The sequence below is a fragment of the Grampus griseus genome, assembly GCF_964374135.1.
Source record: "Grampus griseus genome assembly, chromosome: 1".
Classification (NCBI taxonomy): Eukaryota; Metazoa; Chordata; class Mammalia; order Artiodactyla; family Delphinidae; genus Grampus; species Grampus griseus.
Genome location: NC_139017.1, coordinates 158417460 through 158438181, shown reverse-complemented (window position 1 = coordinate 158438181; position 20722 = coordinate 158417460). Strand labels below are relative to the sequence as shown.

Genomic DNA, 20722 nt, shown 5'->3' with positions numbered 1-20722 from the left:
GGCAGAGGCTCACCTTGGCACCCTTCTCTCCAGCAGGGCCAGGTGGCCCCCGAGGTCCCAGAAGCCCCTGCAGATGGAAACACACTTAGTTACCTCTATCCTAGAGTGGCCCCTTCACCTGCCCATTTCCTCCAGGCCCGAGGCAGACGTACCTGAATGCCAGGCAAACCCTGGGCTCCAGGCTCCCCCTGCAAGTCAGAAAAGGCAGACTGGGCCACAGCTGCCCAAGCCAACCTGCCCTGCCGGCAGACCTGGTCTGGGGTGGGGTGTCGGCCAGCCCAAACTCAGGAGAGCTCCCCAAGGAGACTCTGAGGGTCAGAGAGGAGCAGGGGGTCAAAACCAAAGTCCCAACAGAAACAACCGCAGGCCAGGGCTGTGCCCTTGAGCGTCTGGAGGCAGGCAGAGCTCTGGGGTTTGGGGCGCAGGTGGGAGTGAGCAGCTGGCTAAGGGAAGTGCTGGGAGGCAAGCAAGCAAACGTAAGGCTGGAGACTCACCTGGGGCCCCTGGACTCCCACTCCTGGAGGCCCTGGCTCTCCCTGAAGAGGCAGAAGGACAAGCCTGCGCTTGAGATTCCCCACTCACCCTTCTCCCCTGTCCCAGCCCCTCCTCCTGGACCTCCTCCACCTCCGCCCCCTCCCTGCTCTGCAGCTGATCTCCATTCCCCTCAGCAGGCCCTCCGTCCCTAGGCGCATCTCCGCATCCACGCCCTCACCCACACAGAGCTGCAGCCCAGGCCCTCACACTCACACACACCTGTATGCCCTTCAGTCCTGGGGGTCCTTGAACTCCTGGTAGACCAGGCTGGCCCTAAAAGACACAGGTGAGCCATGGGTCCCCTCAGGGGAAAGGGGGCAGGAGGGAGAGAAGGAAAGCCCAGGGAGGAAAGGACAAGAGGGCAGGTAGCCAGAACTCACCGGTTTACCAGGTCGGCCCACGCCTTCCGGCCCCGGATCTCCCTTCAGGCCTGGCTTCCCAGGTGGTCCTGCCCTGTCGGTCAACGCCCCCTGCAGGCTGGGGCAGGCAGTGCAGCCATCACCCTGGTCAGAGAGGGGCACAGCCAGGAGCTCGTGAGCCAGGCCTGGCGGCCAAGCCGGGAGGAGACATCGGAAAGGGGATCCTTGTGCCCTTCTGAAAGCTCTGCCCCTCCACTGACCCCTCCTCAGCCTGGGATATCAAAATCGGCCCCTGACACGCCTAGCTCTCCTCCCTGCCTCGGAGAATAGCCGCGGCGCCTCCACCCAGTGATTCTGGCATCCCCTGAGGCTCACAGCCTGACCCTGAGTCCTTCCCCTCACTAGCTCTCAGCCTAATCTCTTTCTGCTCATGCAAAAAACTGCGCCCTGCCTGACTGACCTTTTCTCCTTTTGGCCCTGAAGGGCCCCGAACCCCAGGCTCTCCCGACAGTCCCGGCCGCCCCATGGTGCCCGGTGTTCCAGGATCTCCGGGATTCCCAGCATCGCCCTGTAAGGAGTAGGGTTCAAAGAGGGCAGGGGTGATCCAGCTGGAGTAGGGTTCAAGGAGGGCAGGGCACGGTGCCCTCTTGGGACCTGCAGGCACTCAGAGCCCTTCACTGGGGCTGGGGGCTGGGCAGGGAGTGGAGAGTGGGCACAGGGCAATCAGGAATAGGAGGTAGGGAGGGCATCTGAGAGGAGGTGGTGCCCACCCGTGCCCACCAAATTATCTTACCTTCTGTCCCTTCAATCCATGCTCTCCAGCTTTGCCCTGAGGAGAAAGCACTTCCAGCACCCATTCACTCATACTAGACACCCTTAAGTGTCTGGCACTGTGTTAGACTCCAGGAATATACAATATACAAGACAGATCAAAATCTCTGCTCTCATTCTAGTGAAGCGATATTCAAGAGAAGAGACTTGAGCCAGGATCCCTGCTTGGGTGATCCTGGGCAAGTTGCTTAACCTCTTTGTGCCTCGGTTTCTTTATCTGTCAAATGGGGACAATAAAAAGAGCACAGGCTTCTCCCTCGTAGGGTTCTTGTGAGGTTAGACAAGCTGATACAGCTGATATGCGTGAAACAGTGCATGGCTCATGAAGTACACTATGTCAGCATTCACTGCTACTAGTAAAGCAGTAACAATAATAATCGCCACAGTGGTAATTATCATTTCTTGAATGCCTATTGTGTGCTGCTAAGTTCTTCACACACATCGTTCCTAGGCTTTACAACAACACCGTGCATAGGAAACAGAGGCACAGAGGGGGGAGTAACTGGCTCAAGCCAAAGGGCTAGTAAAAGGCAGATCTGGACTTCGAACCCAGGTCCACCTGGTTCCAGGTTGGTGGTCTTTCTGCACAGCCGGCCATGCTGTGTCCCAGGACGAAGGGCAGAGGCCTGTCAGGCCAGCTCCCTCTGGGGACAGAGGCACTGACCCCTCCACACACTCTCACCTACTCCCCACTGCACAGGGAGCCTAGAGACCCAGGCAGCCCCTGTCCCCCTTAAGCCCTGCCTGTATCCCCCCTCCACAGGCCCCAGAACTCACCTGTTTTCCTGGCAGGCCAAAGCCTGGATGCCCAGGCTCCCCCTTCTTTCCGGGAGGCCCAGGCAAGGCCAGCACGTGGCTGTCCCCTTCCTGGTGCTTGGACAGGGCGCTGCATGACTCACAGGGCTCCCCCTGCCAAGCAAGGACACGGAGCTGGGGGACCCCAGGCAGGTTTGGAATCTGGGGCTGGGGAATGTAGCCCGGCCTGACGTAGCACCTGTGCTTGCCAAGGGATATCTCAGGAGACATTGTGGGAAAACAGGTAAGAAACGAAGGTGGGGGCCAAGGCCTCAGGGGTCCTGACATCATGCTAAGGGATCAGATGTTACCCTCAGGCAGTGGGGAGCCTCGGAGGGTTTGAAGTAGAGCGGGATAGGCGTGCATTTGGGAAGCTGGCACTGGCCACGGCGCGGGGAACGTCTTCAACTTACCTTCTCCCCCTTGACGCCTGTGGGTCCCACTGGCCCTGGAGGCCCCTGTGTGATAAGAAGCCGTGTGTGATGGCCAGCATCTGCCCGGGCCGTGCTGGGGCCTCTCATCTCCCCACGTCCCACCTTGTCCTTCTCCCCAGAGCTGTTGGCATCCAAAGCTCACTTACCAGACCGCCAGCTGGCCCTGCCTCCCCGAAATTACCCTGAGAGCAAAGCAGAGAACACAGGGTCAAAGTGAGGAGGCCACTCTAGGTCATTCCCAAACCCCAAACTACACAAATAACCCCTTGGGACCCCCAGCTACCCCCCTCATTTCCTGGCTAGGGAAACTGAGACCCAGAGAGGGAAAGGGATTTCCCCAAGGTCCCCAGGGGAGTCTGTGGCCAGCCTGTTTCTGTCCCCAGCCTCACTCTGCAGAATCCCAGCCCCACCCTCAGCTCCGGCCCAGCACGCAAAGATCACGAATTCATTTATCCAACAGTCACTCGCTGGATGCCTGTACCCACTGTGCACTCAGCGAGGTGCCAGTAGGTAGCAGTGAACAGCACAGACAAACACACTTGTGGAGCTTACACCCTGGTAGGGACACCAAGAACTTTTAAATAATTGTAACTGAATAGCGATGAGTGCCGTGAAGGAAATAAACAGGGTGATGAGACAAAGGAGGCAGGGGAAGCCGTTTTAGACAGGATGGTCTGGGAAGTGTTAACCACAATTATTATCAGAAAGACGAGACAAAGGCCAACCAATGAAACAATAGGGGGAGGTAGAGAGGAAAAACGTTCTAGACAGTGGGAGGCACAAGTACAAAATCTAAGAGGTGGGAACATTCTTGACATATTCCAGAAAGTAAGGAGGGCAGCACATCTAAGGCACAGGAAGTGGGGAGAGGAAAACCAGAGGAACCTTCAAGGCAGGCAGGGCCAGGTGTCCAGGGTCTTGTTAGGCATAGAAGGCCTTCAGTACAAAGTCGAGTCATAGAAGTATTTTAAGCAAGGAAATAATGTAACCTGAGGGGTTTGTTTTGTTTTGTTCTGTTCTTTTCTTTTTTAACAAAGCCCCATTAGCTACTGGATGAAAAAGTTTAAGAGCTGCAGTGGCCACAGGCAGGCCAGCTGAGGGACTGCTGCCACCATCCCAGTGAGAGATGACGGGACCCAGACGAAGTGGCAGTCGTGGAGGTGAGCAAAGCAGGTGGAGTTGAGAGAGGTGCTGCGGCAGAACTGTCAAGTGGAGGAGATGATGTGGAGATGGGAGGAATCAAGGATGCTGCACCGTTTGGGGTTTGAGGAGGTTTGAGGAACTCGGGATATGCCATTTACAGAGATGGGGGGAGCGGAAGAGGAAACAAGTGTGGGGCGGGGGCACAAAGCTCCTCTGAGAAATGACAGGCGCGATTTGCCTGGCAGAGCGGAGTCTGAACGTCCTGCATTATTAGTTCAACGCTGTCATTTGTCTCCAATGCAACCACAAGTACAAACGTTCACATGGCACTGAAATCGAGTAACCCAGCCGAGCAGGGAAGATGACCAACTCTGGAGCCACGTTCCCTGGACTCAAATCCCAGGTCTGCACCCAAACACCCATGTGACTTTGAGCAATTTACTTGGCCTTTCTGGACCTCTGTTTCCTCATCCATAAAATGGGAATAATGGAGTACCTACCCCATGAGGTTTTGGGAGGAGGAAACAAGTCAATACACCTACAAGCCCTTGGAATGCTGCTCGGCACAAAGTAAGTGGTAAAGAAGGGTTATTATTATTTTATTATAAGGTAGTCTTGAATGTACTTAATTGTTTTGGATTATCAGTAAATTAAAAATAAAACACTAAGGAACTTTCTTGGAGAACATGCGGGCTCTCAGAAATCAATTCTTTGACTCCAGTCTGCAAAACACTGACGAATTTCTTTCTCTGTGGATTTACAGTTTGATCTCTTGTCTATGTTGTCCCTATTCCCCGTCCAGGGACCCCCTCCCCTGCCTCCCGGCCAAGAAGACCCCGGTGTTCCTGACATCTAACCAGGTCTCACCTTCTCTCCTTTCAGCCCTGTTGGCCCTGGAGCCCCAACTTTCCCCTGAAAAACAATCAAGTCACAGTCACTGCATCCCCCCCACTCCCATCCCTCCAAGACTCCATGGGTCCCAGTGTCCACCCAGAAAGAGAAAGGCCAGCTCAGAATTACAAATCCCACAACCTGCAGGTAGCTGGACAACTACCTCTGTTATACAGATGGGCACTCAGAGGTACTAAGAGGGAGTCCCGGGGCAGTGCAAGAGCGGAGGGAGACACCGGCCTACAGGCCTGGAGAACCTGCCTCAGGGCCTCCCTCCTGGTCTCTGCCTTGAGACCCAGAGCCTAAGGAGCCAGGGAGGCCACCAGTGTGGCAAAGATGGGCTGGCCTGGCCTGGCCTGGCTAGGAGGCAGCAGTCACTCACCGGAAGGCCAGGCAGACCGAGGCCAGGAGGGCCCACATCTCCTTTGGGCCCTACAGAGGGCCCAAAATGTTGGGCTGCTACGGCTGAGCTACAGGACAAGCAGGACTCCCCCTGCGGAAGGAAGAAAAGGGATCAGAAAGGCTCCCAGTAGTCAGAAGGCGCCAGCCAGAGAACAGGGTCCCTCACCTTTTCTCCTTTGAGGCCTTGGATGCCAGGGTCACCCTGCAGGGAGAAAAGGTTTATGGGCTGAGAGACTGCGTATGTTGGGGCACCCCAAATTTCCTAGCCATATATGAGGACAGCAATGTCACACACCACAAACGCTTCAAACACCCAGGGGTCCCAGGGGATTCAAGGTCAGCACCCCAGAGCCGGGGCTCATCAACCCATGTGACAGATGGAGGAAATGAGGCCAGGCTAAGCTACCCCGCCAGAAGTGCCAGTACATACCCGATCACCCTTTTGTCCACCAGCTCCCAGGCCCTGCTGAAAAAAAGGGTCAGTGAGGGAGTGGGGTACAGAGTCCAGCACAGGACCATAACCCAGCCCTGCCCCCTCCTTTCCTCCACCTCCAGCCAATACCCAATCCCAGGAGGAGGGCACAATCTCACTCACTACAAGGGTTGGCTCCACCCCAGCTTGCCCAAAAGGCATCTTAAGCTTTGGCTGGGAGAACCCTGGTTGGTTGCCATGGAAACCTGGGGTGGCCTTCTAGCCCAGCCCTAAACTCTATGGTTCAGCCCCCACCCCCATGGAGCTAAGAGCCTAGACTCTCTGCCCACACTGTCTCTATGGCCATGAGAAGTTTCCAGCCCCTCTGCCCAACACCTTTCCATGATTATGCCCCCTGGTTTTTTGGTGGAGTCCCACAAGGGCCACCCTGGGCACTCACCCTGGCTGGTGCAGGAACACCCGGTTCTCCCTTGGGCCCTGGCTTTCCAGGGAGCCCCACAAAGTTCTGGAACCCTTCAGGCAGCGCTGGGCACACTTCGCAGGGGTCACCCTAGCAGAAGGGAGACAGCATGAATGGACAAGTTGGGGCTAAGACCCTGGGAAAGACAAGGAGCTCTAGGCATGGGGTGGGCCAGGGCCAAGTGGACAGCTGGAACACTGAGGGGGCTTTCCACTCAACCGACTCACTCATTCAGCTTACGATTCCTGGACATCAAAAACTACATCCTCAAAAGAAAAAAAAAAAAAACTACATCCTCACAACAAGCCATAAGAAATCACTGTGTCCCATTTAGCAGTATGGCAACTTGGGCAAAGGGAAAAGCTCATTGACTTGCTGTGTTCGTGTGCATGGTCGAGGTGGGACTTGAACCTGTCTGTGTAACTCCAAAGCCAGGCCCTTTAGTAATCACACGCACATCATAGCAACAAAGAAGGGGTGGGGGTCCCCCCAGGAGGGTCCCAGGCCCAGCGCCCTTGATGCTCAGTGTCACCTTCAGAGAGAGGCTTGCCCTCCCATCCCAACCTGGGGAAACCAAGCCTGGGACTCACCTTCTCTCCCTTCAGCCCTGGAACCCCTGGCTTCCCCTGTTGGAGAAGCAGTGAGCGTTAGTGCCACAGCAGAGAGGGCCCGAGGACCTAGCCCCTCTCTCTCTGGAGGACTTGGTAGACGAGGCCTGGGCATGGTGGGCAGCAGCTCCCCTCCCCCACCAGATTGGGGTCACTCACAGGTTTCCCACCAGGACCTTCCTTTCCCGGCACTCCGGAGCTGCCCTGTGGTCAGAAGAAGCATTAAGGGGGAGGCTTCTGGCTGTGACCTCAGCCCATGCACCCCTTTGCCATCCAGTTCCCTCTCTGGACAGCAGGACAATCTCGCCAAATCTCCCATCTCCTCTCAGTCGGTTTTGTCAACAAACACTCCCTTCCTGTTGCCTGTCCTTCTCCATGTCTAACCCAAGTCCTTCTGGTTGCAAAGGAAGGGAGAACATGAGGCCTCTATGTGCCCCTTCCCCAGTGCAGCACGTTTGGAGGTGACACGGGTGACCCCAGAGGAACCACAGCAGAAAGACATTTCCAGGGCTTTCTGCTTGTCAAGGCATAAGGCCCTAAAATGAGCTTGGGCCCTCCAATTAGGCCACTCCGGTCATTACCAGACTTAGGCCCGCCCGTCCCTGTGCCTGCAACCCAGGCCGAGGCTCCCACGTCTGCAAGCACTGGGATGGGGACACTGCCCACTGCGGGGCCCAGCCCCCAGCCCCTTCCCCAACATGCCGGCCACCTCCCTCCTCCCCGCTGCTGTCCCTGCTGCCCCGGCCACCCCGGCCCCATTCTCCTCTCTCCTTCCGCTAAGTAGGGAGCCTCCCGCATGTGCCCCTGCTCCTGCTTGCACTTACCTTGTCTCCCTTGGGGCCTGGAGGGCCACCTGGGTCCCCCTGAGGGCAGAAACAGGGTCAGGCAGGTGCTTCCCAGGGCCCTCACATTACAGTGAGATCCACTCTGGCCCTTTCCCCCAACCAGGCCCCCTGGGACCAAGCCTTACCTCCCCACCCCTGGCCAGGAGGGAGAAGGGTCTCTGAGGAAAGGAGGGCAGAAGGGGCAAGGGGTACTCACCGGGGTCCCAGGAAGTCCTATCCCAGCGGGCCCAGGGAGGCCAGGGGGCCCAGGCTCTCCCGCCAGCCCCTCAGGCCCAACAAAGCCAGGGTCTCCCTGGCACAGAAAGAAGGTGGGTATGAGAGAGCTACCGCCTCAGCCCCATCACCCACTCTTCACCCCTCAGACACCCACACTCACCTTCTGCCCTTTGGGCCCCATGACACAGATCTCTCCTGGCCGGCCCTGTGGGCAGGGGGAGGGTCTAAGAATGGCTGAGGCCTGGCACCTCCCAGGGACAGCAGCCCCACTGGGACGTGGAAATACCCAGCTGCCCACCCTCCCTGCCCTGTCCCAAAGGCTGACTTCACCCAGGGCCCCGAGGTCATTAGATGTTAACGTCAGGACATTGGAGGTCAGGGGCTCCTAGGCTGGGAGTCAGGATGCCCAGGGTCTGCCCCCTCCCGGGGCACAGTTCTCCCCTCCCTGGGCCTCTGTTCTGTCTGAGCAGAGTAGTGGGTTAGATTCCGAAGCTTATAGTCCAGCATTTCAGGACCATGTGCTGAGGGACGTGGGGATCGTGCTGAGGAAGGGTTCCAAGCAGCGTACATCTCGGCCTGGCTTTCCTGGCGAGCCCTTGATGCCTCCGTCTCCCTTGTCGCCTTTCTGGCCCTGAAGAAGGAAGAGGCAAAGTGACCGGCGCTGAGAGAAGGGGCTAGAAGAGCCAGGACTGCTGCATCTGGGGAGGGACAACTGCTCTCTAGATCCGTGGTCTCAGCCTCCCCAGAGATGAAATGGCTTCACAGGAGGGGAGACAACAGGAAGAACTGCCACCAGCCAGGCCACTTGCTCAGGGAGTCTGTGGCTTTTCTCTCCAGGTCTGGCAGGAATTTGGACAAGGCAGGAGGACTGGGAGGCTTCGGGAGTACTACCAGCTCTGGGCCCAATGACACCATCCCCTAGGATGACTTTGGACACCTCTGTCCTCCTGTCTGTAGGGTTCGCAGACCTCCCTGGCACCCACCCCTCAAAATCCTGGCCCATTACCTTCTGGCCTGTGGAGCCGGGGAGTCCTGAGGGTCCCTGAGATAAGGAGGGGACACAAAAGAGAGGTGAGGGAAGGAGGGGGAGGCTGGCCAGGACCCCGCTGCCCTGCCCTGTCTCTGGTCCCATACTCACCAAGGCTCCCGACTCCCCCTTCTCTCCCTTTCGGCCTTCTGCACACTGAACAGGGAGATGAGGTGTTGAGAGGGGCCCAGGGTCACCCCTTCCTCAGGGGCTGACCCCATATTGGCCCTAAAGCAGGTCTCTCCTCCAGGCCTTACCTGAAGCGGGGCGTCCGGGGAGATTCGAACACAGTCATTGCCCTAGAGGTAGGGAGCAAGGGATCAGCCTCCTAGGGGAGCCATCCTAGACCTGTTTTGAGGAGGATGGGCCCAAGAATCCCATAGTCGCAGGTGCCCCTAGAAGATACAGGTTTCCGCACACTAACCCCTAGAGAGACCCTGTCCCTCATCCCCTATTTGGACCAGGCTGCAGGTTTCCATCTGAGATGATGGGATGATGGCTCACATTCCGGCCCAACCCCAGGGCACAGGTGGGAACGTTCTGCCGTGGACGTGGCCGGGGCACTTACCCGGGCTCCCTTCTCTCCCTTGGGTCCTGATGGACCAGGCAGGCCCTGCTCACCTTTCTCTCTCTGTGGATGAGACCAAAGCAAGGGCTGGGACCAGAGGAGCACATGAGAGCCTTGAAGAAGCTCTCCCCATCCTGGTCTTCTCCACGCATCCACCACACACGGGTGTGTAAGTGAGCACAGCCCTGCCCCAACCCCCCGCCCCCACACACACAGCATATGGATTCCATACGCACTCATCCGCCTGTGCCTCCCACCCCAAAAGACCATATCTGGCAAATCCGTAGTTTCAGGCAGAAGGTACCTCTTCTCCCACACTCCAACCCAAGCACGCTAGCTCACACACAGCACACCCAGGGGCACAGGGACACATGTGCGTGGACACACACATGTGCAGTGGAAGACACCCATGATGGTGAGTGTCAGGCTGCCCGAGTTCAAATCCTACCTCCACCGCTTACAAGCATGTATCTCAGGGCAAGTTATGTGAACTGTCTGAACCTCAGTTTCTTCATCAATAAAATGGGATTCATGTCAGCACCTACCTCAAGGGGCTGCGGTGAGGAAGAAATGTGACACTGCAGGTGAAGTGTGCACCACTTACACGCACGCGGAGGGGCTCCAAGAATGACATTATATACTCACAGGCACACAGGAGTGTGCAATCTCACACTTGCACATCACCCACAAGCTCTGTGATCCTGTCAGGCCCACAGGTATATGGGTTCACCCCCCTGCACATGTGCAAACATGTATCCAGAAATGCACGTAGTCACACACATAGACACACACACACAAAATCACACCAGTCACCCACGTGGGCACAGCTGGGCCTCGGTTTTCCCTGAAATAAAATGATAGTACCCACCCTGCAAGATGCCTGAGGGGGTTCAGGAAGGTCATGGTGCCAATGGGTGGCCCAGTGCCTGATGCACAGTAGGCCCTCAGAAAAGGGCAGTTCTTAACATCCTCTCATCCACACAACCCCCTACTCTCTCCAACACACATACACACACATCTAATCACCCCACATATACGCAGGCTTGGGTAGCCCTGATATATACACACAGCCAAGGGGCCACATGCCGTGAGATGGACTAGCATCACTGAAGAGGGCAGAGGTGGCCTGTTCTCCATCTGGGACTCACCTGGGGGCCAGAGGGACCAATTGTGACCTGAGGGGACAGATGAGAGAGGATGCAATCATCTCAGGGAGGGAGAGGAAAACAGAGGCCCAGAGAGGGCAAGCAGTTTAGCCAGGGTCACACAGGGGTGGCTGAACCAACAGCCCGAACCCCAGCCCCTGCTCTGTCTCCCAGGCCAACCAGCATGCTGATTTTATTTCCCAAAGCTGTCAAACTTACGGAGGGGTTTGACCTACCTTCTCTAACCTGCCTGGCTTTGGCTAGCTCCACCCCGCAGTTGCTAGGATAACATGGCTGCTTGGTTGCCATGGTAACCCCTGCATATCTGGGAACCATCAGCTTTACTGGATTTGGTGGAGGGCAGGACGGAAACAGGGGAGGTCAGCAGAGGGGGCACTTCCTGATGTCCCCCAAGGCCAGGGGCTTAGAGCTGAGGGGAGCGGGGGCTGTGCCCTTTGTGGATCAATGCAGAATGTCAACTCAGAATGTCAGGCTGTGGGAAAGTGGTGACTCATACTGCCCACGGAAGAGACGCAGTTGGGTACCAGCTGGGCTCGCACTGAGCCCCTTTCCCTTGTCCTTCTGGACCCCAGAGGGAGGATGGGCCAGGACCAGCTAGAGAGGGATAGGAGGGGAGGCCCTGAGCCAACACGTGGTTTGGGGGGCCATGCTGGGCTGTGCCACCCTGAGCCAGCCGTTCCCCTTCTCTGCCTCTAAGATGACATGGGAAGCCTTCCAAGGAGAGCAGGCCTGAGTCCTTGAGGGGAGGGCCAAGCTGGGGTCAGCACCCAAGGCTCTGATTCTGCCAGCCGCCACCCCGGCCCCATTCCACCCTGGAGGGGCCCTGGCTCGGTGGGACTGCGGGTGTGGGTCAAGCCCAGCTCTGGGGGGCGGGCAGGCAGAGAGTGCGAAAGTGCACAAAGACCCTCTTGTCCTGAACCAGGAAGCCGCCAAGCCAACCTCTAGGCCACGCCCACTCCCAGGCCCCGTCCACCCCACCCAGCACACTCTCTCTTCACTCACGTTGCTCTCCCGGGCACCATGGACACAGGGTGGGCACTGAAAGGGAAGAATGGGCCTGGAGGTCAGGTCTGCGAGCCCAGGACCAGCCCCCTCCACCCCACTGGCCCCCTTACACACACCAAGAGCATCACAGGTGTCTGGGTGGAGCTGAGGAGCATAAAAATGGAAACCCTGCCAAACAGGCCTCGCCCCTCAACTGCCACCGACCCAGAGCCAAGCCATTTCTCAGATGAGGAAACTGAAGCCCAGAGAGGAATAGCAGTGGGCCCTGGGTCACACAGCATGCTGGAGCAGAGTGAGGCCCAGAATCCAGGGTCCCATGGCCAAGGCCTGGGCCCTCTCCAAGATACCCGTGGCCATTTGCTGCCAACTCAGCAGGAGTGCCCAGGGCTGAACACCCCGCTCCTAAGGAGAAGCACAGGCAGACAGGGTCCAGCATCAGGTCCCCAAGGAATGCTGGGAGCTGTGTGGTCATCCCACACCCCCATGCCCAGGCTCCAGGGCACCAAAGCCTTGTCTGAAGGGCTCATGCTGGCACCTTTCCAACCAAGCTCTTTTTGCCAGTCTAGATGGGAGGCTTACCTCATCCACTGCTGTCTCCTGGTGGACCTGGGAAGAGGGAGGGCATGAGAATGGGTGGGGAATGGAGGGGACAAAGCACTGCTTCCAACACCCCTACCCAAGAACCACCAGAAGCGGGTGCCCTAGATAGTGCCAGGTACTGTCTGTCTCACTCCCGTTCATCCTTCCTTCTCAGAGCTGGCACCTACGAATCCTAAGCTCTGTCCAGGAGAGTAGGGGCAGGTAGGAAGAGCATGGGTGGAGAGTCTCTTACTCAAGGGGTTTACGGAGGGCAGGGAGGGCAGCCTGAGGCCACTGTGGGCTCCTCCGCCCACGCACTGTCTCTACCTTTGTTTCTCTCTCTGCCTCCTGGCTGATTCTTCCCGTCAGCTGGGCGTCCACCTGAGCAGACAGAATAAGGAGGGAATCTTGAGGAGGGGGCAGTTCTGGGGCCCACACTAGACAGGGGCCCCCAGGCAGGGGCATGGACCCCTGGGATGCCTCAGCCTGACATCCGGCAGTTCCCAGGTCATCAAGAGCCTACTCAGGCCCCTGGCACCCCAGCAGGCCCCCCGCCTTCCTTTTCACCCCACCCACGTGATGTCGGAGAAAACAAGACCACGAATCAATGGGATCCTGTGTTCCTGCAGCCAAAAGCTGGGCAAGATGCCCGGCGGGCAGGGAGGCTGCCCTGCCACGGTGTGGGGCTACGGGAGGCACTGGGCTTCCCTGCCGCCCCCGAAGAACCTAAAGCGGGCAGGGCAGCTGGCCATGGTGCTGGGCATGGAACCAGCCTGGCACTTGCCCGGGCTGAGCCCAGGACAATGAGTGAGCCCCAAGGCAAGCAGTGTGGCACCCGGCCTCTGACCCCAGATATCCCTGTCCTGGAGAAACTGCCTTTGGGTGCCAGCCTGGTCCTTCCCTCACTAGGGTCTGGGACGGTAGCAGTGAGGGTGTGGGTAGTACCAGAGCTAGATGGGCACAACTCTCAATGCCAGCAGGCAGGCGGGCACAGGGTATTACAGTGGGCTGTCTCTCTGCCTACCAGAATCCAATAGGGGTGGGAAGCAAAGAAGCAGGGCTTCCAGTGCCCTCCCTGCCCTGGGGCACATGGTCAACTGACCCTGGGGGCAGGCCCCAGTCAGGTCAGGGGAGGGGCAGGCCCACTTTTGCCTGTCTATGCCCATGTCTGCCTGCCCTGCCTACCCACCTTGCTGTTTTGCGGCTCCTCCAGGCAGAAGCAGCGGGTGTAGACCTTGCCCTCAGTCTGTGGATTGATCTCGATGAGCTCATTGCTCTGGGTGTCCCGGCGGGCCTTGGAGGTCTCTGGGGGACACTGCCCAGTGTGGGGGAAGGGTTGGGGTCAGTACAGAAGGCAGACTCCCCCCACCCCACTTCACCCACTCATCATCCTAAGATCTCTAGGCATCGCCTTCCTGGTCCTCCATCTCCAGCACACTGTGTCCCTGGACAGTGCCCCAACCCCTCCCAGCTGTGCTGGGGCCAGGCCACTCACCCCTGCCGGCAAAATCTCACAGCAGCCCTCCTCCAGCACAAGATCCGAGTCACAGTAGATGTGTGCCTGCTGAAGGTCAAACTGCAAGGGACACACAAGTGTCACTTCATTCTAGCAAATAGCTCTGAGTCCTGGACCCTAATGAGGCACAGAGATGGCTCCATCCCAGAGTTTGCCCTCAGAAGGTTTCCAGTCTGGCCTGAGAGACCATCAAGAATACAGCTGTCACAAAAAGCAAAACAAAACTATACACGAAAGAAAGAGGGAGAGGGGGGAGAAATGTTCGCTTTGGCCCAGAGGAAAAGGGGAAGAGGAGATTTCATTCAAGCTGGGCCTTGAGGACCAGTAGATATTCAGCAGGTAGGTATACAAGGAAAAGCATTCCAGGCAGAGGTAACAGCATAGGCAAAGGCTGGTGGTGTGAAAGTATTAGGTGAGATGGATGTCTGGGATGGAATCAACCAGAGCAAAAGCTGCATGGAAAGATGGAACAGAAGATGCTGCTGCAGTCATTTATAGGGACCAGATCATGAAAGACCTTGAATGCCAGGTTAATACGTTCAGGCTGCATCTGGAGGTCAATGGGGAACCATGAGAGGATTCTGAGCAAGGGAAAGTCCTGGTCAGATATAGGTTCCCGGGAGCTCACTCAGGCTCCCAGAAAGTAGGAGCAGAGTCCAAGCCTGACCTAGCACTCACCGAGACAGGTTTGCCCTGCTCAGCATCTAAGCCCAGAAAAACATGGCCCACAGGCTGCATGGGTCGCCAGGGCCCCAGAGGCCGGGAGGAGACTGATGTGCAGTCCACATGCACAGAGGCTACGCGTTCAGCCACGCTCAGCACCAGCTTGTGCCAACGCAGGTCAAAGAGCTGGGGCACTGAGAAGATGCAGGACACGAAGTCGCCATCTTGGCCCCAGGCCCGGAACTCCAGGCTCCGCTCTTGGCTGTTGACTTCCAGGGAAATCTGTGTGGAATCGGGAAAGGCAAGGACAGAGAATCAGAGCCCCCCAAGCCACAGCATGACAAAGGTAAGGGCTCTCAAGCTCATTTCACAGGAGGGGAAACTGAGGCCCAGAAAGGGACGAAAGCTGGCTGGGGTCACAGAGCAATACCTCCTAAGAGGTTGGGATAGGTGGGGTGGGGGTGACCTTGAGGGTGGGCACTGGGATGGAGCAGGGAGGCCCCAGAAATCACAAGCTGGGACAGAAGCTGGTATGGACTGGTACTGCTCGATGGCCAAGAGCAATGGGGGTGGAGCGGGGGGGCGGGCTCACCTGCGGGTACCCATTTCCATCGGTCACTTGAAACAAATACCACGTATTCTGGTGGGTGTGTTTCTTCAGCAGTAGTGTCAGCACCAGGGCAAACTCACTGGGGAGGCCCCGAGGGAATACACGTCTGGGGGTAGAGCAGGGAGGGTGCCTTGAGGCTCAGGTAAGAGACCACCTGCTGCCCACCCTGGGCCCTCAGGACTGTTGAACCTACACGAGACACGCACAGGCAAACACCTCCAAACTGCCACACACATACATATACACATCCATTCATTCTACAGATGTTTCTTGAGGGCCTACTATGTGCCAGTGGTGGGTCTGGCTGCGGGGGGTAACAGGGGTGAAAACACAGAGAAGAGGCCTGTCCTCAGGGAGCCTTCAAGTCTGACGGGGTGATGCGGGAGGTAAGGCCATAAACAAAGAATCCTCAGAATGACTGTTGCACTATTTCATTAGGATTGTGGTAAGTGCTTCCAAGGAATCCAGGATGCCTTGGGGAGAATAACCGGGCCCGGGGCAGGGAAAGAAATACTGAAAAACGATGAACAGGTTCAGCACGACTGGAGCAGCAAGAAAGAAAGGGAACATTTTGGAAGATGAGGCTGGAGAGGTAAACAGGGGCCAGACCACCCAGGGATTGTGGGAGTTCGGACTTCACACGTGTGGGTGCGCGCACACACACACACACACACACACACACACACACACACACAATTCTCGAAGTTTCCCTCCTCCATCCTGGAGTCCTCATGGTGCCCACAGGATGCAGACTTGTCCTCACCCACTGCTAGCCAGAGTTGGGGAAAGGACACAGGGTGGGCCTGCCAGTCCCCTTCTCTCTGCACACCCTGCAAGGCCCAGGAGTGGAGACCAGGCTGACTCCTGACAGGAAGCAGGATACAATGACCCACGGGTGCCCCTGAGCTTAGGCCCCACATGCAGAGTTGCTGGGAGTGTGGCTGAGGTCAGTACTGATTCCCAGCGGTCACACTGGGGCCTTTACCGCACGGGCTGGGTGACTGAGACCGCTCCCAGTCGCAGGATGAGAGGTCCCTTGGGGTTTCGGATCTTCTTAACGGCAGATATCTTCATGAGGCGGAGTCGGCGGATGAGATTGAAGCCTTTAGGGGAGACAGTGGATGAATAGCTCAGCTGGGCAGGTGAGTGGGATACTGGCCACTCCAGGAAGATGGTGGAGGGGAGACGACAGGATGAGATGAGCACTCACCAGTCACGTTGGTCGATAAGTCGCTTCTGGGTTCCAACTTGAGTCCTTCTTGCTGTGAAGGTGGGCACCGCTCCCCTGGAAAAGAATTGGCAGTGGGGCATCTGGTGGGCTCAGGCTGAGGTGACTGCACAGCCGGGCTCTTGGGGAGCCTGGGGCGGAGCAAGTTCATGTTCCCCACACTGCATCTCTACCCAGGCTCTGCCTTGGGGCTGTTTCACCTTTCGCCTTCTGACCCTGGCTACCCTGGGAGCCAATGCACAGATGGGAAGACTGAGGCCTGGCCCAAGGCTACTAAGTAAGTTCATAGCAGAGCAAGATCAGAATTCCTAGAACCCAAATCTCCCTAGGACCCCCAAGTCAGGGGCCAGGCCAGCAAGAGAATGAAAGAAACTCTGGGCAGGCCTACAGCTCAGATGGGGGTGGGGAGCTGTGTATATACACATGCCCCCTCCACAACATACACCCAAGTGGGAGACAGAGGAGCACTTCAGGGGCAAGGAAACGTCAGGTCCATGCACACTGTGTTATATACCAGTGCATGCACATGTCTGCACATGTGTGAGTTGTAGATGCCTGTGCCACCAGGGATGCCATGTGCTGCTGGTACACATGTTCTCAGCAATGGGTGGGGTTCCACTTTCCACAGCCAAAACAGACAAACAGGCCAGACACAAGTCTGAGTCAACAGATTGACTTTTCACCTGGAAAACTACATTATGAAACTGTGAGAAAAGACTGAGGGCCTGAGTGGACCACAAGCTCAAGGAACCCACCAGAACCTTGGGGCTCCAGACAGGGTATATTAAGGGGATAAAGGCTCATGCAGAAGGGGATAGCTTAGTCAGGTCTCCAAAACCCTTAAGGGACAGGTAGGCAGCCATGCGCCTGCCTCTTCTCTAGGGCTGATTGAGCAGAAGTAATGAGAGAGTGCTACAACAGGAGAGATGGAGGCTAGAATCAGAAAAAACCTTTTAATCAATGCAGATGGGGTAGCTGGGACAAGCCGGTGGATACAGCTCCTAGAAGCTGGGCATTGGGATGCCTGGTGGGAAGAAGGAATCCTGGATTCCTAGGCCCAGTGACCCCCCTGGAATCTTTCTGCCCCAGGTTTGTCCAGAAAAACTATCACTGTCTTTAGCATCAGCAGCAGCAAAGGGTGACTCACCCCTTGGCAACGGGCCCAAATTCCTTACAGATGTTGAAATTATCTGCCCCAATCCCCAGGGGACCCAGTGAGGGAGAAGACAGTAAGGCATATATGCAAACATGCAAAAACACATATGTACACACACAACCCACAGACAATCACATGTACCCCACTCACATCTGCATCTTGGTTTTTCTGCCTCTTTTGGCTGGATTTGGGGTTCTAGGAGTTCTATTTCTGCTCAGACACACAGCCAGAGGGCACCCAGCAGGGCAGGGCAAGTTGCCTGGTCAACTTCCTCTGGCTTTGGGCCCTGGAAAGCTGCACCCTTTGTCCCATCCGGCGTCTGGGCCTTGAGGCGGCCCCTTTATCCAAGATCGCCGTGGAGGAGGAGCACGTGGGCTGGAAGATGGATTCTCCACCAGGGCAAGGACTGGAGAGGCCTGGCCCGTTTGGGGATATGCAGCCTCCCTCTGCAGGGAGAGCTTGCTGCCGGCTCCTGCCCACCACGCCGGCCCCACCAGCAGCTGGGGCACAGGTTGGGTTTATGTATTAGGGTGGGTGGTTCTTCCCACACACAGAGACACAGATGCACACAGCAACTCTGAGATGTAAACGCAGAGAGGCCCAGAGACACACAAATATGTAGACAGAAACACACATCCTCTCTAGCTCACCTCACACTGGCTCATGCACGCAAACACCTCAGGCCACTCTGAACCCAGCCTCTGGACTCTCCTATAAATGCCCACGTGACCCAGGCCCGTGGTCACATATGTGCACAGGACCCCACACCTCAGAGAGGCAGTGGCAGGCCTATGGCACTCTGATCCTCACGTCATCTCACCTGTATCTGCCTCGTGGCTGCAGATAACACAGAGACTGAGCAGCCACAAGCCAGGAGCCCAAGATGCCCACATCCTGGTCCAGAGAAGTCGGCCGCAGCCACAGCACCTGAAAACCACAGAGAGCAGGAAGGTGGATTCCTGAGCTCCCAGAGCAGAATTCCACACGTGGGCAAGCAGCGACCGGCCCATGGGGCCCAGGCGCTGGTACTGGGGTTGCAGGAGGTCTAGCCAGGCGTCAGTCCCCCTCAGAGGCCCAACCACAGGCCTCGGGCTAGGATTTGGGCCAAGGTGATATTCAAAATATTTAACCACCGGTATGGCACGGACACCGACCAGCCAGAGCAGGATGCTGGCTGGAGCGCTGAAAGCAGGTCCAGGCGGCATCTGGCTGCGTCAGTGGACAGTTGCTGGATTGAGGAGAGATCTAGAGGGTCCTAGAAGGCCAGGTCACTCGGGATAGCGAGGACGCTTGAGGCAGAGGCTGTTTGCCAAGACACTTGGAAGTATTTCAGTATTTTATCAACCTGTGCACTGTATTGGTATATGCTAGCCTGGCACCTGGCTAGCCGCACCCAGCTCAGCCAGGCGGCCCTGTCTGGCACCCGCAAGGTCAGGGGCTGACAGCTGGGCTGAGTCTCCTGGAAGGCATCACGGGGTTGATGAGCCAAGGAAGCCTCCCCCATGGGTGCAGTGGGCGGGAGGACAGGTCAACGGGCTCAGGACCTTGTTGCCAACCTCCCCTGCTGCTGGAGGCTCGTCTTTTAGTTTTATTAAACCCCGATGGATGGGCCCAGATAAACCCATGCGGGCTCAGCAAGCGGCCAGCAGAGCCATACATCACCCAGCCTCCCCCGAGACAGGCAGCTCGCTCACGCACACAGTCATGCATGTGTCAGCATGACACACACAGATACACGGGCACATATACACAGAAACATATTTGTGCCCGTGTGTGCATACAGTCCTACCTGCACACAGGCATGGTCACAGAGACACATGTTCACGGTACACCTAGACACACCAGCTAGTACGTATACACGTGCACACAGCGAGCCTATGACTACCCCTCCATAGGCCCTCCTGTCGGGAAGTTCTTATGCAAGTCTGACCTCATTCCCTCCAGCTGTAAAGGAATTCTGTTTCCCCTCCCTCTGCTCTGGACAGGGAATGAGAGCAGGAAGGACCCCTAGCCTCAATATATTTGGAGATAGGACCCCAATCTCCTTCCTCCTGGGGCAGAACTGCTCCCCCACCCTATTCATCCCCCATTCTGGTGGCATGCACATCTTATCTCTCAAACCCTATCCTGACCTCCCCCTCCTGCCAGTCAGTGGAAGGACTGGCAACTGTGAGAGGCATGTGAATGCACGTGAACTTCAATGTGTTCCCTGTCCCCTTCCTGCTCCTGACCTCTCGACTTCACTCCTCTAGCCCCATCCAGAGCAGGGGGCTCCAGGGATAAGAGAGAAGCTTCCAAGGAGATGACCCCATCCATATATGAAGGCACAGATCTGGGGGCAGGGAGAGTCAGAACTGCAATGGAGGTAGAGCTCATCCTGCTTTAAAGAAGGGGACTGAGGTCCAGAGAGGGGATGCCTCTTGCCCCAGGTCACACAGCAAGTCAGGGGCAGAAGGGGCCCTTCAGTCCAGAGGCCCGAGGCAACCCGCTCCGCCCCCACTTACCGTGGCTGGGGATCCCCGCCACCTCACTGTGTAATCCAGGCAGCCCGACGCAGCCAACCGCGGGAAGCAGGGCCTGGACCCGCTGGAAGCTCCTCGATTACTTCTGGCCGGCCTCGGGTCCCCAGTTTCCCCTGTCCTGAGCTTTTGGGGCTGAATGCTGCCCCGCTCGCATGCCCGCTCGCCTGCCGGGGACTGCCGGCCACTCCGGGTGGGGGAAGAGGGGGAGGCACCAGGGGGCTGGGGACTTGCCAGGGCCGCTAATGGAACACAGCTGGACCCGCCCGCCAGGCAGGAGGAGGGAGGGAGGACCGGGAGGGGTCTCCAGCGGTGGCAGAGGCGGCAGGACGCAAGGCCCACTCCTGGCCTGGCGGCGCTCCCAAGCCCATCCCTCCCACTTGCCCCGCCAGGTAAGCGAGCGAGCAAGGCAGGACCCTGCGTGCCTGGAGTTGCCCTGCAAGGGGCTCTGGCGGCAGGCGGGTGGGCGGGGAGTCCGGCCCTTTAAGAGCCAGGACTGGAGCTTGAAGGGCCTCCCCTGTGCCACCCCCTTCCCCTTCCCTCGTTGGGCCTCCAGAAGGGTGGCGGGGCTGGGGGGAGGGGAGGATGGAGACCCTCCTCCCCAGCTCCGCAGCACCCGTGACGTGGCTGCTACCCAAGCCTCCTTGGTCAGCTTTTTCCAGTTTCTGAGCCTAACGTTCCCAGTTAGTCTGTTCTCTGACCGTCTGAACTGGGGGGAGGGGGCCCCCTCCAGG

The 20722-nt window shown here is 57.5% G+C and overlaps 1 protein-coding gene across 3 annotated transcripts in view; it reads right to left on the bottom strand.

Annotated features, from left to right (window-relative positions):
• The window catches only part of COL16A1 (collagen type XVI alpha 1 chain), a 50817-nt gene extending 30669 nt beyond the window's left edge, over positions 1–20148 (bottom strand). For 2 of the 3 annotated variants that reach the window (XM_082654645.1, XM_082654647.1), the window contains exons 1-37: positions 19974–20148; positions 18290–18396; positions 16296–16370; positions 16071–16188; positions 15068–15191; positions 14491–14757; positions 13792–13872; positions 13486–13611; positions 12624–12677; positions 12297–12323; positions 11715–11750; positions 10695–10721; positions 9547–9609; positions 9236–9277; positions 9090–9134; positions 8958–8993; positions 8520–8582; positions 8112–8156; positions 7932–8027; positions 7715–7753; positions 7050–7094; positions 6873–6908; positions 6262–6372; positions 5820–5855; positions 5556–5591; positions 5370–5480; positions 4964–5008; positions 3100–3135; positions 2933–2977; positions 2502–2633; positions 1687–1722; positions 1354–1461; positions 915–1037; positions 754–807; positions 495–536; positions 153–188; positions 14–67 (exon numbers count right to left, since the gene is read on the bottom strand). In XM_082654645.1, the coding sequence (XP_082510771.1) occupies positions 14–67; positions 153–188; positions 495–536; positions 754–807; positions 915–1037; positions 1354–1461; positions 1687–1722; positions 2502–2633; positions 2933–2977; positions 3100–3135; positions 4964–5008; positions 5370–5480; positions 5556–5591; positions 5820–5855; positions 6262–6372; positions 6873–6908; positions 7050–7094; positions 7715–7753; positions 7932–8027; positions 8112–8156; positions 8520–8582; positions 8958–8993; positions 9090–9134; positions 9236–9277; positions 9547–9609; positions 10695–10721; positions 11715–11750; positions 12297–12323; positions 12624–12677; positions 13486–13611; positions 13792–13872; positions 14491–14757; positions 15068–15191; positions 16071–16188; positions 16296–16370; positions 18290–18362 (2523 nt within the window). In that variant the 5' untranslated portion in view covers positions 18363–18396; positions 19974–20148. The remainder of the gene's footprint in view (positions 1–13; positions 68–152; positions 189–494; positions 537–753; positions 808–914; positions 1038–1353; positions 1462–1686; positions 1723–2501; positions 2634–2932; positions 2978–3099; positions 3136–4963; positions 5009–5369; positions 5481–5555; positions 5592–5819; positions 5856–6261; positions 6373–6872; positions 6909–7049; positions 7095–7714; positions 7754–7931; positions 8028–8111; positions 8157–8519; positions 8583–8957; positions 8994–9089; positions 9135–9235; positions 9278–9546; positions 9610–10694; positions 10722–11714; positions 11751–12296; positions 12324–12623; positions 12678–13485; positions 13612–13791; positions 13873–14490; positions 14758–15067; positions 15192–16070; positions 16189–16295; positions 16371–18289; positions 18397–19973) is intronic. The other variant, XM_082654646.1, reaches the window with a different exon arrangement.
• Positions 20149–20722: the final 574 nt, after the last annotated feature.